We start from the raw sequence: 15,817 nt of genomic DNA, 5'->3' as shown, positions 1-15,817 counted from the left end.
CAATGAGTGTCTAGTGAGTTATAAGATTTAGCAACGTATAATATCTTTCCCAATGAGTGTCTAGTGAGTTATAAGATTTAGCAACGTATAATATTCTAATTCAAGAGTTACGAGAAATTTATCGAGTAGTGTCATTAGATTAGAGACTTCAAGGAGAGGAGTTGGAGTGAATGCCTTGTCTTTGTGCAGTTTTTATTTTTATTTTTTTTTGGGGTAAAGAAAAAATTATGTAGCGGATCTAAAAATGAGCCGAAAAATGAACTACGCATTTCCGTGGGCCGTGGGCCTTGGGCCTTGGGCCGCGAAGTACCCAATTATATATCAGCGTACGCGCACTTGGCATTTTCACTTGCCCCGCCTAAAATAAGCGCGGAAAAGTACCTCTTCAACGAAAACGAAAAGATTAAAAATAAATCCAGAGAATTTCGTTCCTGTCTCATTTCAAAGGTGGTTTCCGCCATAAAGAGTTTTAAAGCGCGAACGCCGAGCTGAACTCGACCGGATCTCCCTCCCGTCTCCGACCATGGCTACCTCTGCCGATGCTCCCACTGCTATGGACGGAGTCACATTAGCCGAAGGAGGTTGTTCGAATGAAACATCGCCTGTAAAAGCCGACGAGAGCCTCGTCACAGAGGTTCAGAAAACCCTAGCTTCAGCTGGATCGGTGGTAGACTCGAAACGCCAGGAAGGGGCAGAGTCTTCCTGCTCGGCCGGTGGTTCTTCTTCCTCGGCTGAGACCGACACTGAGAAAACTCTAGAACAAGCTACTGAGCTTATGGACAAAGGATCAAAGGCCCTAAAAGTTGGCGATTACACTGAAGCGACTGACTGTTTCAGCCGTGCTGTCGAGATCAGGTTCGCTTTTTTATGTATATTTCGTCAATCTTACGTTTATTTCTACTGTTCATTGCCTTTTTTAGTTCTGCTTCTTGATATTGGAGCCGGACTGATTTCACAGACTAATTTTCTCGCTAGAGGAACTTCCTTTCTGTTTAGACATATTATTAATATATCGCACCTTAATGTCATTGAATTGGGTTAATGAGTTAAAAAATTAGGTTATATATTGAATTGGAATTTTTGGCGGTAAAGTATTTCTAAAATGAAAGATGCAAATTCATTTCGTTTCTTTTAATCTTCTTGAACATCGTGTTTAACTTCACTTCAAATGTGAAAGATAATGTTTGTCTGCCATGAGTGTGATGTCACTCTTGGTTTACCTATGTAAGAACCATGTTAGGTGTTGGATTGTTGGAAATACCTTACATATTCAACATTTGGAGGGGGAGGAGGACAGGTTCTGATATTTCACACTAGAAAAAGGGCTGAAAAACCAAAAAAAGGACCCAAAATGGACTTATATATAGAAACTTTTAAAATCTGGGGGGGGGGGATGGAGGCAGGGGAGCCCCGCCCATGCCATACAGGACAATTTAAGGCAATGGAAATATTGTTGTGTTGGCCTTGTAGTTCAAGTATTATTGATTGTTAAAATGTACACTAGAACTTAAAACCGTCTCTCCTTTCCTGGATCGAATATTGCTCTTAGTGTATCAACTTTTTTTTTTTTTGGGGGGGGGGGGGGGGGGGGGGGATGAATAGTGCTCCTGCATAGTTATATGCACATAGAAATAGAGATCTCCATGTTTCACTGTAGGATTGTTTTCCAGTCGGTAAAACAGTCATTGCTAATTTGAGTTTCCTTTTTCATTTTTTAGATGGCTTTATATTTGAATCTCAAACACGAAATATTTTCCCAGGGTTGCACATTATGGTGAACTTGCTCCAGAATGTGTTGGTGCCTACTATAAATACGGATGTGCTCTGCTATACAAAGCCCAAGAAGAAGCTGATCCTTTAGGTATGATGCCCAAGAAGGAGTTTGATTCTCTAAAAATTACTAATAAAGATGGCACTACTATGACTGCAAATGATGGGGAGTCGTCCACCACTCCTGCTGCTGTAAAGGAGTCCAAACACGATGAGGTTTCAACACTCAATGAGGAAGAACAAGTGAATGGTTAGAAAACCTTCTAATGTTTCATCGTTGTTTACATTTTCCTGATATTGCTCTAGTAAGAAGTGGTACTGCATGATCTATTCATCATAGTAGAACTGTGCATAAATAACTTTGTTGACATAGTCAAGTGGGCAAAAGAGCATGGAGCACAAGCTTTTGTGCATATACAAGTTATATGGTTCATCACATGATATCTCCTCATTGTATGCAATTTCATTGTGTTACTTATCATTTTCCCCCTGATAATAGATCATGCTGTTTTATATGTCCTATCATTCAATTATATGAAATGAATCTTTGGTATCTGAACCTTGTATGTTTCAGGTTGACCAACATACTGAATCTAATCTTTTGCTTCCCTGTGTGGAGATAGAAACCTACCAATAATAGTCATCTCTTAACTACTGTTGTAACACCATATCTGGACTTCTTTTGTTGGCTTCAATGTACCATAGCAACTCCTTTAGGCCTTAATATGCATGCCTAAATGCTCATGTGCTACCTCTTTTCTTTTTATATCCATTGTTACATTTTTTGTAATGAAAGTTTGTGTCTAGACTTACTTTTCATTACGGTATTGCTTTCCACTTATAATTTTGTTTTAGGGTTCTAGATTCATTAAATTTCCTTGAAGCCAAAGACTTTTAAACGAAGACTCAAGTCAACCTTATATTCGAGGCTTAACCATGTTTTTATGTAGAGGTATTGGTGGTGAGAAATTATCAGGTGGAGTGGAGTGGTGCTAATAATTGAAAATTCTATGAACCCTTCAAGTAATACTTTTCATTTTCATGTTCCATTTCGTGGTGCTGTTGAAAGTGTCGGTGAATGCTGTACTAGATAAACGCTACCTAGGAACCTCAAGTTGCATAACTTGATTTAGGTTCTTATTTTTTGTAGTCCCACCTTTGGTGCACATATTGGACTGCATTAGTATCCTTGTCAATTTGCTTCCTTAAGCTAGATAACCCTGTACAACAACAACAACAACAAACCTTTTCTCAACTAAATGGGGCTAGCTGTATGGATCCTTTCCTTCCAAGAAGTTATGTTTAAGGCCATACTAGATACAAGGCCTAAGCTTTTATATCCTTCCTCAGTACTTCTCTTAAGGTTATCTTAGGTTTGTCCTTAGTTTTTCCAATTCCTTCTATCTAGATTAACTCACTTCTTTGTGAAGGGGCATTTAAGGGCCTACATTGAATGTGGCCTTGCCACCTCAATCAACTTTCTCATAGCTCATCATTTGTTGGAGCTATTTCCAAACCAGTTCTAGTTTGATCATCCTAGTTTTGCCACTCATGCAACTCAGCTTCCTCGTTTTGGCTACAATGAGCTGATCTATGTGATGCTTCTTAATAACCCAACACTTTACGCCATACATTATAGCTGGTGGTATGACAAGTCTTGTAGAATTTTCTCTTGATCTTTAAAAGAATATGTTAATCACACAAGACCTAGGATTCACCTCTCTGCTTCATCCACCCTATTATAGCTGGTGGTACCTTAGCAATTTTTTTAGGTACCTTATTCTATGTTAATGATTAAGCTAAGGTACCTAAAAAAATTGCTTTGCGGAATCCTTCTCATCAAGTTTCACCACTTCATCATCCATCCAATCATGACCAAAATTACAGGTTTTTTTGTCTTCGTTCTATTTAGCTTAAAGCCTTTTGATTCCAAAGTTGCTCCCCATGATTGTAATTTGGTATTAATCCTTATTTGTGTCTCATATCCCAAAACAATATCACCAGAAAAAACCATGCAAGGAACTTCAACTTGAATGTCTTTGGTCAAATCATGAAAAGATTGACCCCTGAAAAATTGACACTTGAATGCATGTTTGATTACAAGTATTCTCAGTGTAAAGATGATGCTGAAGACTGCTGAATATTCTCAGCATTTTTCATGATTTATTGCCTACTTAGGGAATTTTTTCTTAATTTGTTAACTCTGAGTGACAGAATGATCATGAGGATTGGTTACTGTTTTGCTTTCGAATCTGAAAATCTGTTGCAGGGATAGAGGCATGTCAAGAGATAGCAGCAAGATGAGGATTCTATATAAAATACCATACAAACATTGATGTGTTTGTAGGGCTGGGAATTGTTATTTGGTGCCATAAGACCAATTCTGCCTGAGCAGAAAATTTGGCCTGCCAGGCCAGGTTTCGAATCTCCAAGTTTTTTCTCGGATAGATTTGAGGTTTGGACTAGAATGGCCTTGCCAGCCCACGGTTTCTGGAGGCTGGCCAGGGCCAGGAATTGAGATCGTTAAGGCTGCGTTTGTTTGCAAAGGTGGGGTGGGAAAAAAAGGGGTGGAAAAATAAAACATGTGGGCCCTATGTGTAGTGGGGTGAGGGAGAAGGAAAGGAAATGAAAGGAAAGGAAAGTGTGGAAAAGTGTTAATTGTGGGGTCTACATTTTACTTTTCCACACTTTTCCACAAAATGCCATACATTTTGTGGGGTTTTGAAAAGGCTTGGGGTGGAAAAGTTGGGTTGCCACCTCACCAGACAACTTGTCTCTAACTTTCCCACCCCAAGAAACCAAACAATATACACTTTTTAGGATTTAAAGAAAAAGTAAGAAAAGTTTGCTATTTTCAAGAAATTTCCCACCCCACCTTTATTCCAACAAACAAACGCAGCCTAAGTCTTTTATGTGGTTGGTTTGATGTTTGGACACCAAGCACACAGCTTGGTCCTAGCTAGGTTGTTCGCTAGTCTACCTTTGGACCTAGCTTGACTCAGAATCAAACATCTGTATAGTGGTACGATATACTTGTGTATTGCATGTGATATCTTAACAGGATTATATGAAGATTGACCGATAAAACCATTTTCATGTTCGAACTAATCCACCTGAATTGTAAAAAGAAGTGGATCATTTTCATCTGGCTATTAGCTAAGAAGTTTATGATAGTTCAAGGCTTGTTAAATATTTTTCCATTGAAGTAAACCTCTGACCATTAATATTGATTTTCTCTTGGGAAACATAGGAGGTGGTGATAACGATCAGGAGGAAGATGGTGATGGAGAGAGTGAAGATGAAGACGTTGCTGAAGATGATGAAGATGAATCTGACCTTGATCTAGCATGGAAGACGCTAGATGTTGCAAGGGCAATTGTTGAAAAGCATCCTGATGATACAATGGAAAAAGTGGATATATTGTCAGCTCTGGCAGAGGTTGCTTTAGAGAGAGGTTCAACCCACTATTACTAAAAAATTAATAGAGAATAGATCCTCTTTTTCTGGTTGCTATGTTTAATTTTCATATTTGTTTCCTCTGCTTGGATTATTTGGGTGTCTCCTAGTAGATTGATAATAAGTAATGTGCTTCATTTTCTGTTACTCAGAGGACACTGAGACTTCTGTAAGTGACTATCTTAAAGCACTCTCCATTCTGGAACGCCTGGTTGAACCTGACAATCGACAAATTGCTGAATTGTATCCATGTCTTCGATGATGTAGTATCAGATTGCCTTTATTTTCCATGTTACTAATGATGAGCCACATGACTTTCTTAGGCTGGCCCATGGTCATTGGTTGTTGGCAAGGTCGTAAGGCCTCAGTTGCCCAACTCGGTATTTGCTTAGTCTTGTCCTTAAACTTGAAAATCAGAAATTTCAGGATTTGCTTGTGTCTGGAGGTTGGTTCTAAGGCCCAAGAAGCCATTCCATATTGTCAGAAGGCAATTTCAGTTTGCAAGGCTCGGCTGGAAAGACTCATTGATGAAGTTAATGAGCTAAAGAGGGAAACACCCGTGGGAGAGAACGGACCAGGATCTGCTGGTCCTGAAGCTGAACCATCAACTACCTGTGGGGTCTCAATATCAGATAAGGAATCTGAGATTGGAACACTGAAGGAACTTTTGTGTGAGTTGGAAAGGAAGGCAAGTGTTGAGTAAATTTTTTTGCTTCCTTTTTGGAAAAAAAATCTAGGTACGTTGCTTGATAAAACTTTATTATGGACAATAGAGTTATTCAGTTGATTTTTGGATTGCAGCTTGAAGACCTCCGACAGCTTGGCTTGGCCCCACCATCTGCCCTTTCTGATGTCCTTAAAATGATTTCTGTGAAGGCCATGGGCAACCAGAAAATGGCATCAAGCTCTTCGCAGATGGGTGGTTTGCAGGGGTATGGGGGCTTTGACTCTCCAACTTCTTCAACAGGTCATACGAAGAACGTCACAGATCTTGGTGTGGTAGGAAGAGGTGTTAAAAGACCGCCGAACCCAGACAAAGCAGAACCCCACCCATTGAAGAAGGCCTCGAAGGATTCATCAGAGGAGAAAGGTCAGAGCTGCCTATCTTGAATGGCTAGGGTTTGGTTTGGTTTTGTTTTGTTTTTAAAATTTTCTGCAGGCAGTTTAACTCGCTTCATGGCGTCACAGTAGAATTATTGTACCACATCATATTCTGTTGCTGGGTCATGATAGGATGATGTTTGTTGCAGGTGGTGTTGACCCCATCCCAATGCAGAAGCCTTCACTGGAATCCTCAGGAGAGAAGTGATGCAAGCATGTCTTGAGGCATATGTGATCCAGCCATTTTACCTTGCTGTCCTGGCATGTAGTAGCGTTAGTCAAGTTGAGCAACCTGGTATGAAAACTAAGAGCAACTCTCTGGTGTATGGAATATCTTTTAGGACTATGTTGACTGGTGCGAGTTTCATTACATAAAATGTTGCTTTTCTCTGCTAAGCTGCTGGATATAATTCCCCCCCCACCCGAACTAGAGTAAGGAAAATATGTTAATTTTTCTGGGAGTTAAATTAGGAATACCACCGTAGAAAACATGCTCAAATGATCATACCCTTATGGGTCAGAATTAAGTTTTCTTTCAAAAATGTAATATTCCTATAGCTTTTTCATCAAAGCAAATAGGGCCAAGATTATCTATGGAAGAAAGATGGGAATAGGAAGATGGGCAGAAAAAGCAAGTTGCTGCGCGTTAATTGTTTTAGCAGCTTGGGGTGAAGATTGAAGAATATGGTATCTATCTGTTCGTGTTGGTCTTGTTGACCATTGGCAGCCTTAGCCTTTAACCTTAGCCTTAGCCCCACCCCAGACCTTTAGGGCTTGTTTGGTTACGTGAATTCAAAGATTTCAAATCTCTGAATTCACAAATGGGAGATTTATACCTGTTTGGTTATGTGAATATATGGATTTATAAAATTTAGAGATTCATTTTTTTACACTAAAATTGTGAGTCTAAATTTATGGATATGAGTTGAAATCTCTGGATTTCACCCCTACTATAAAAGCACTAAATATTTGAACTTTGATTGATTAGATGTGCTTTTAGGATGAATCTACAGATTTCATTCTAAAGATTCAGGCTAACTAAACAATTAGTTTTATGAACCATAACTCCATAAATTTGAAATGTTTAGATTTTTGAAATCTTCAGACTTGAGTAACCAAACAATCCCTTTGCGAATCAATTGTCCGAAGCTTTGGCACAGGCAGAATAAGGTTAATCAAAATTAGCTGCCCTAGAGAATCTTCACCTGGCATATAATTTTCGTTGGTCACGTACAACAGTAGGCTTCAGGTTTCAAGAAGAATCAAAGAGTGAGCCTTATCTTTGATACCTTGTTGAATTTGAATATGAACATAAATCAAGTAAAATTATATTAGCTATACAATGGTTGTGGTCATGATAATATCCTAGAAGGTTTCTATTTTTACAATTGATCATATATCTGTATCACTTCACTAAAAGCATATGTAGATTCTGTGTTGTTGTAACTCTGTTGTAACTGGAGGAAGGAGAATGAAATCCTGTAATGAATTCATGCAATGTGAAGGTTATGGATGCAAATAATAACTCTTTCACTGAAGTTGATATTTAAAGAGAGAGAGATTCGAGTCAGAGCACCCCAGACGCCTTCTTTATGCTAGAGAATCTGAATATCGTCAGCACTCCTGTGTTCACTGGTTATTAGAAGGCGATGATAACACTAGCTTCTTTCACAGAACAATCAAAGATAGACGTCGAAGAAATAACATAGCATCCATTCAGGGCATGGATGATAATATCTTCATAGATCCGGATCAGATTGAAATCAAGGCAGGCAGATGCTTTGAATTCCTTAATGCTGTTAGCCCCCCCCCCCCCCCCCCCACACAAAAAAAACCCTTGTGGTGAGCTTCCTTCCATGCACAATCAAACCTTTAGCAATGAAGAAGCAAATGTTCTTATATCCCAATAACTGACACAGGAATTCAAAAGTTCATCTTCTCCTAGTCTCCATAGATGATAATAGTGCCCTCGGTCTAGATGGATTCAGTGCATATTTTTACAGGAATTATTGGGAGATCGTCGAAGGACGCCAAATTTCTGATAACATCCTTGTTGGCCAAGAACTTCTATATGGTTATCATGATCCAAAGGGAATGTCAAGGTTTGCAGCTAATCTAGACATTAGGAAAGCCTATGATTCAATGCAATGGGATTGCCTATTCAAACTTCTTGGTAAGCTTATTCTCCACCAATCCTGGGTATGTTGCCTTTTTTAAATGGTGCTTATTCTCCCAATTTAATAGCGAACAAGGGCCTCTGTCAAGGGTGTCCCATGTCCCCTTTGTTATTTAATATTGTTTTACAAGTGCTCACTGATAGAATCACCCAAGCAGCAAGGGAGGGGGAATTTGATTATCATCCACATTGCAGCAAAAGCCTCAAATCACGAAAGTTTCATTTGCTGATGACGTTTTTGTATTTGATGCTGCCACCTCAAAGAATGCCAATTGTCTTCACTTAATCCTGCAGGAGTTTGCCAACCAAATGGGGTTGCCAATCAATCCTTTGAAATCTGCCACTTTGTATGGTAATTGCCCACAGGAAATGATCAATGTGTTTGACCAGAATCTAAACATTCCAAGAGGCGTTTTTATAATGACCCATTTAGGCATTCCTCTTATGCCTAAAACCCCTAAAAAACGTTGACTTTGATAGTAAATATGGTTGATGAAATGCACTGGATACACTCACATTTTACTGGATCTTCCCTCCTAAATATGGGTTGTTTGGCAAGTTACTGGAATGCTACTGTTCGAGATAATACCCAAATTCTGTAATGCTACTGGAAAACAGAGTTCTGAAACAATCTAAGTGTGTATGTATCATCCTTTGGTAGCTGTGATTGGCCAGTTGATAAGTGAAAGCGTGAAATCACTTGTCCATTGTAGCTTTTCTTCCCCACACCAGAAAAACAGAAACAGCCAATCAAACTCTTACCCAGATTGACTTGGTTTTCTAGTAACATGGGCTGATTTTTGGATCATAATTGGAGAAACATTGGGCCAATCAGGAATGAAATTTGTGTGGTTCACATTTCAAGCCTATCATTTTCATATTTTAATTCTTCTAAAGTTTTTGTAGGCCCAAGCCCAACTCTTTCCCCTGAAACGGACGAGGCTACAGCCAAAGGCCACCGCAAAAGTGGTGTGTTTTTATCTACACTGATGCTCTACAACACAGCTTTTTGTCTCAACCATTCAGAGCCTCTGAAACAACACTATTACAAAACTTCAAATTATCAATTCACCCATATGGCTTCCATGAATTGCAATATCAATCAACCAAACCTGAAATTTTGATTAGAGAGAGATGACAAATGGAATTATTATTATTATTTTGTTGAAACAAGAGATTTTTATCTACGAGGACGAGGGTATTACATATATCTTTTCTATGAGTCAAACCCATAATTTCTTCACTAAGAAATATGAAGAAAAAGATTAGATGAACATGAATAGGAGAAGATAATTTGAAAAACAAGTAGAGAAAATGAAAGAGGGAAGGATTCTGATTCTCTATTGACAGTGATTTGATGGTGTGCTGTATTCCATTATTAGGTTTGTTAATCAAAATGTATGTTGATGATGATACATGGTCAATATATTTGACTAAACCACCATTACTTTTGGCAGTTTCTTTTTAATTTTGGCTAATGAACTATTGAAAATGTGTGGGATGTTCTGCAGGGAAACATATAATAAAGAGGGATGTCATGAATGGTGTGGGGTAAGGTTAGGTTGTATTCTGTAAATCATCCTCTCCTCACAGTCACTGCTTAACCTACCCCACCACCCTTTGTTAGTAATTCCAGTAAGAACTGCTCAAGCTCCTCGTGACCTACCATAGACCCAACTACCCTCTCTTATAGGTCATCATTAGTAGCCAATTATTTGTTCTAAATCCCTTATGGTTAGGCCAATTAGGCAATCAATGTGGACTCAATGAGAAAAAGAAAGGAAAAAAAATTAGTTTCTCATGATGGGCACCATCAATAAAGAGATTTAATGGAAGAGGGTTATGAGATTATAGTCATTATAATAGGGTTAATTTTTTTTTTCTGTAATTGTCTTATAGTGGGTCCATTAATTACACTGAAATCTTTCTTATCATCATAATTAGAAGGAGAAAGAGATCATAGAAAGACACCCATAAGAAGTGTCGAAGTCCACCTAAATCATTTCTAGCTTGGTAGGAGTTGTTGAGTCACAAAGTTTCAGTTTTCAAAGTAAATGCACAATTTTTAAGCTCTATTTAATAAATAAATGGGTCGTAGTGTAGTTATCTGTTTGGTAGTGTTCGTTTGAGTTTATCCCTTCTCTTCAAAGCATTGGGTTTAATCAATGATTTATTTCTCTGGGAAAAGAAACATATTAAATCTAGCTTTGAGATAGATTTCTGTTTACCTAAATAATGACCACCAAAGAGTAGTTCATTAAAATAAAATAAAGTAAAAAACTATTTTGTAGTGGTGGATTTCTAGTATATCCGTGAAAGAAATTAAGAGACTCTACTTTGTAATTTTATTGACCAAGTTGCTTCAATTATGGTCCCCCATTTTGCATCCACCCTTGTTGACCAGGCATCACTTTGATCTTATGTTGAGTCTAGCTGGAGAGTTGTGCAAGATGTCTTTTTATGCATTGTTATAACTGAATTCAAATAAAAGCTTGGTTAGAATTTCTCTTTCTAGAGAAATTGAAAAATTTTCATGAAAAACATATATTGTGATTGGACTAGTATAATGATAGTGGACTTGGTAAATACCATCAATTCCATATGTCTTTCTTTCTCCCCTCAAAATGAAAAGTATATCTGTCTTTGTACATAATGGAAGTATCCATCAATGTTCTTTTTCCATGAATATAATGTCATTCTTGCATCACTAGTAGAAATTCAACAAAAGAAAGCTATAGTCTTCAACTTTACTATCATTAGTGTGTCTAAGAAAATTTGTTGAGAAGATATTTTGGCCTAATATTAGCCATTAAGCAAGAGAAAGAGTATATTGCTTAGAAAAATGACAAATTACATGAAACATGACCAGGGACAAGTTTCTTTTTGGTTTTTTTGAATAACCCAAAGACAAAATAACACAATAACATTTGGTACTAACAATATGAAATAATATATAACACCTTCCAAGCTACCCTACTGCTAGGAAGCCGTTACAGAAAGTAGCTTTAATGGAAGATCACAGATTCACATTCACAATCTTGTTACTGAAATTACAGAAACACCCCTATACCTTGTTCCCAGTTTCCCACCCAAAAATGCTCAAATATTCGTATGGGGTAGGCAAGAGAAAGAGGCTAGATGAGATCATTGAGGTGTGATGATATCAATAATTAATTCACTTCTCAGGAGATTAACCTCATGACTATCATCCTTCAATGTTTTGATTTGTTTTCTTCCCTTTAAATTTAGTAGAAAAAGAATATGTTTTTTTTGTTACATTGAAGCAATAAAACCAGTTGTTGGATTTGCAGAGACTCTATCTTCGATGTAAGGAGTAAAGCCTTTCTTTTCTTTTTTGCTTTTGGATTTCCTTTTTATCTGGGTAAGGGAGAAAGGAATCAAAAAGACATCCTTTCCTCTTTGACAAAATTTTCAATCTTTGTCTCTCAGTGGGTGTAGAAGCCTGAGATTCTAAACTTGATTATCTTTTTGTGTTTTGTTTAGTAATTAAATGGAGTGGAAAATCTCACCTCCTTTTGCCTTCCCCACACCAGTTGTTTGTTGAAGCACTATTTGTCGGATCTGACTTTTGGAATCCCCTGAGAGTGAGATATCTCTCGTCTTCCTTCTCGTGTCCTGTTCTTCTTCTCCTCGTAATGGTATCTTCTTTCATTCTCTTTCAACAATAGTTTCTTCCCACGATCCTTCAAGATACATTTGGTTCTGGGTTTCGTTTATGAGATCGAAAACCCTAAGGAAAACCAGGGTTTCTTAAGAAAATGGCGCTTGACATTGAGAAGCCGAGCTCCAGAGGACAGGCATGGTAGGTTCATGCTTATGTCTCTGTTTCTCTGTGCACGCAGATTTGTCTCGCTTTCTTGACATTCTCTTCTCTGCATTTGCAGGTTTTGTACTACGGGGTTGCCTAGCGACATTGTCATTGAAGTAGACGCCATGACTTTTCATCTCCATAAGGTCAGTGATCTGAAATACAAAAGAAAAGGTGAAGATGAAGAGAAAATTTCTCTTTCTTACTGAAGGCTTGACTATTTTTTTTATGTTTCTTTCTTTCCCAGTTTCCTCTGATATCAAAAAGTAGAAAGCTTCATCAGTTGGTTACTGAGCAAGAACAGAATACTGGTAGAAGAAAACGAAGTTCCTCTGCAGAAGCAGAGCTCCAAGTAGAAGGAGAAGGAGCCGAGGAGGATGGAGATGAAGATGAAATCGAAGAGGAGCCTTGTGAAATATCCTTTCCGGAATTTCCAGGTGGTTGCGATGCATTCGAGACCGCGGCGAAGTTCTGCTATGGGGTGAAGGTCGATCTCACAGCTTCCAATGTAGCTCCGCTTCGTTGTGCCGGAGAGTATCTCGAGATGACGGAAGAGTACTCAGAAAATAACCTAATCTCTAAAACCGAAAGGTTCTTAACACAATCAGTTCTTCGCAACATCAAGGAATCCATCAAGACCTTGAAATCCTGCGAAACACTGATGCCTCTCGCAGATACCCTAAACATTCCGCAGAGGTGCATCGATTCAATCGCTTCGAGAGCTTCCTCTACGGATCCTTCATTGTTTGGTTGGCCGATGAATGAAGGAATCGTAACAGCTAGGTCTTCCAATCAAGCTCTATGGAATGGGATTGATACTGGAAAACGCGCCAGGAACCAAGACCAAAACACCAGCGCCGACCCCTGGTTCGAAGATTTAGGGCTTCTTAGCTTACCGATCTACAAGCGATTGATTTCTGCCATGAAAGATCAAAATCTAAGCTTGGGAATCATCGAGAGCTCCTTAATGTCTTACGCTAAGAAATCCATTCCAGGTCTTACGCGTTCCAACAGGAAACTGTCCACGACGTCTATAGCTTCCGAGGCGGAGCAGAGAGAGCTGCTGGAGATTATAGTTGCAAATCTGCCTTTAGAGAAAAGCTCAAGCTTTATTTATGGTTCTTCATCGACAACAAGGTTTTTGTTTGGATTGCTGAGAACGGCGAATATACTAACCGCGTCGGAAGATTGTAGAGCTACGCTGGAAAAGAAAATAGCGTCAGAGCTGGAAAAGGCAGCACTGGACGATCTACTGATCCCGAGTTATTCGTATCTGATGGAAACGCTATACGACGTGGACTGCGTGGAGAGGATATTGGGGTATTTCTTGGACTCATTGGAAGAGAGATCGTTGATTGGAGTAGATGGTGAAGATGAAGAAGTCGACGCAAGAACGCCAGGAATAAATCCGGTGATGCTGGTGGGTAAATTGATCGACGGATACCTCTCTGAGATCGCATCAGATGCGAACTTGAAGCCGGAAAAGTTTTGTCATCTCGCCGTCGGTCTCCCTGAACATGCCAGACTCTTCGATGACGGCCTGTACAGAGCTGTCGACGTTTATCTCAAGGTACATTCATAATCCCTTACCTATACCTAATCATATTCGTGACTTCCAAATCTATCTGAAATTTAAGTTTAATGTTTAGGAACTTTCAGTCGTGACATCCATGACTTGTTTTGCAATCCTTGCAGGCGCATCCATGGATAACAGAGGAAGAAAGGGAGAAGATATGTGGAGTGTTGGACTATCAGAAGCTTACATTCGAGGCATGCACTCATGCGGCACAGAATGAGCGACTTCCATTGAGGTCGGTGGTGCAGGTTCTGTTCTTTGAGCAGCTTCAGCTCCGTCAGGCCATCGCCGGAACTCTAATCGCCGCTGACATTGCGCCGGCGGATTCCGTCAGGCCTTCGGTATTACAGCATCCACAGTTAGAAGAAGCAGCAGGAGGAGGAGGAGGAGGAGGAGGAGGTCAGGACGGTGAGACTTTTAGGGCGGCGATGAGAGAGAATCAGGTGCTGAGGCTGGACATGGATAGCATGAGATCTAGGGTTAACGAGCTTGAAAGGGAATGCTCTTCGATGAGAAAAGCAATTGAGAAGATCGATAACCGGCCGGTCGGTTCGCCAGAGAACCAGGCGGTTCGGGGTTGGAGGAAGAAGTTGGGTTGCAAGTTCAAGACACAGGTCTGTGATTCTCATGAACGGACGGTGGTGGAAGCCGGACGAAGGGCCAGACACCACCACCACTCCCCCGGCGTTTGAGACACATTTCATTACTCTGCTGCGGCGGTGCTTCACTCCTTCTACATTCTTACGGATGGATAGGATCCTGAGATCCGTATTCTTTTACCCATAAAAGAAAAAAAAGATCCGTATTCTCTTGTCTTGTCGTTTCTGTACCATATTTATGATATCTATTTTGGGTCCCACCAATGCCTTTCACATATGAATATGATATGTCGGGTCGGGTATGGTAATGGGTAAATGAAGATGAGAGGGGAATGGCGTGCATTTTGTGGCACGCATGTGCCAATGTTTCTTTTTGGTACAATGCAGACATTGCTGCTGTGCCCCTGTGGTTGCAGACTACAGAGTACAAGAGACCTGGATAAGGACAAAGTAAGAAGTTCCATTAAAGCTTAAAGAGTTCTATTTCTTTTGGGAAATTACCATCCACCCCTCAATTACACCTTAATATTAATGTCGCTCCTTTGTGTTATTCAATTCCTCAGACAGACCCTTTTTGTTATTGAATTCCTCCGACAGACCCATTAATACTAACACAGTTAGTCCACTTGGTCTTTAATTGCACATTTTCAATATCTCTCGCGTCTTAATTTAAACACTGATGTATAACTCGTGAAGATTTTTAATTAGTAAAGTAGTCACAGGCGTAGAAGGAGACGAAAACAAGTCAAGATGTAGTGGCAAAGTTATTTTTGTCCTTCTGAAATATTTTATTTAACTTGTTTATATCATTCTTTAATTGTGATTTTCTAAGTATCTTATAAGAGGTAAAGCCTTGATAAATTGAAAAACTTGGGGTATATTGGCTTTAGGGTATCAGCATTTTACGATGCATGCCTGTCTTGGAGGAATTGAGATCCCTTGCGCCCAGGCAGGGCATCCATCTGATGTGGTGTTAACTTTAATATGAAATGAATCCCTCGGAACTAAGGCCGAATCTCCAATATATAAAAGCTCCCCTAAGGATATGTCGTAGATTAGTGGTCGGTGAACCTGTATTAAGAAGGAACTTTGATACGAGATATTAGGTAGTTGACTAGTACATCCAAAGTTCTATAACTAATGGAACAAACTGTCTTAGCATGAGGACTTCGGCTTTGCATCTTTAAGATGGATCCAAATCCTAGCATCCCCTTCAGATGTCTATCCCTGCATCCGTCGCTAAATGCCCCTCCTTGTGGTAGTGTGTCGAACCATCCCAACAAAAGGCCGCCGGCGTCATCGCTTCTACA

General features: G+C 39.5%; 2 protein-coding genes across 2 annotated transcripts; both read left to right on the top strand.

Moving 5' to 3' along the window:
• The first annotated feature begins 394 nt into the window (after positions 1-394).
• LOC149014851 (Tetratricopeptide repeat (TPR)-like superfamily protein) lies at positions 395-6,970 on the top strand. The gene is made up of 7 exons (XM_089156425.1): positions 395-855; positions 1,761-2,020; positions 5,021-5,224; positions 5,379-5,469; positions 5,644-5,914; positions 6,028-6,316; positions 6,477-6,970. Exons 1-7 carry the CDS (start codon positions 524-526, stop codon positions 6,533-6,535), a joined length of 1,506 nt encoding a protein of 501 aa, XP_089012551.1. The 5' UTR covers positions 395-523; the 3' UTR covers positions 6,536-6,970.
• A 4,879-nt stretch (positions 6,971-11,849) lies between these two features.
• Positions 11,850-15,184, top strand: LOC149014850 (BTB/POZ domain-containing protein At5g66560-like). The gene is made up of 4 exons (XM_089156188.1): positions 11,850-12,326; positions 12,409-12,478; positions 12,580-13,902; positions 14,028-15,184. The coding sequence occupies exons 1-4, from the start codon at positions 12,283-12,285 to the stop codon at positions 14,598-14,600; spliced, it is 2,010 nt and encodes a 669-aa protein (XP_089012314.1). The 5' UTR covers positions 11,850-12,282; the 3' UTR covers positions 14,601-15,184.
• The last annotated feature ends 633 nt before the right edge of the window (positions 15,185-15,817 follow it).

The sequence above is a fragment of the Hakea prostrata genome, chromosome 5, assembly GCF_041222555.1.
Source record: "Hakea prostrata isolate BN-2017 chromosome 5, UWA_Hpros_2, whole genome shotgun sequence".
Lineage (NCBI taxonomy): Eukaryota > Viridiplantae > Streptophyta > Magnoliopsida > Proteales > Proteaceae > Hakea > Hakea prostrata.
This window is presented reverse-complemented; position numbering and strand designations above follow the sequence as displayed.

Excerpts from the sequence above, each read along its gene's own strand:
- LOC149014851 (XM_089156425.1), top strand. The coding sequence starts at position 524 with ATGGCTACCTCTGCCGATGCTCCCACTGCTATGGACGGAGTCACATTA. Across the intron at positions 5,225-5,378 it reads AGAGGTTGCTTTAGAGAGAG|AGGACACTGAGACTTCTGTA; the intron begins GTTCAACCCACT and ends TCTGTTACTCAG. Across the intron at positions 6,317-6,476 it reads GGATTCATCAGAGGAGAAAG|GTGGTGTTGACCCCATCCCA; the intron begins GTCAGAGCTGCC and ends TGTTTGTTGCAG.
- LOC149014850 (XM_089156188.1), top strand. The coding sequence starts at position 12,283 with ATGGCGCTTGACATTGAGAAGCCGAGCTCCAGAGGACAGGCATG. Across the intron at positions 12,327-12,408 it reads AGCTCCAGAGGACAGGCATG|GTTTTGTACTACGGGGTTGC; the intron begins GTAGGTTCATGC and ends CTGCATTTGCAG. Across the intron at positions 12,479-12,579 it reads TGACTTTTCATCTCCATAAG|TTTCCTCTGATATCAAAAAG; the intron begins GTCAGTGATCTG and ends TTTCTTTCCCAG.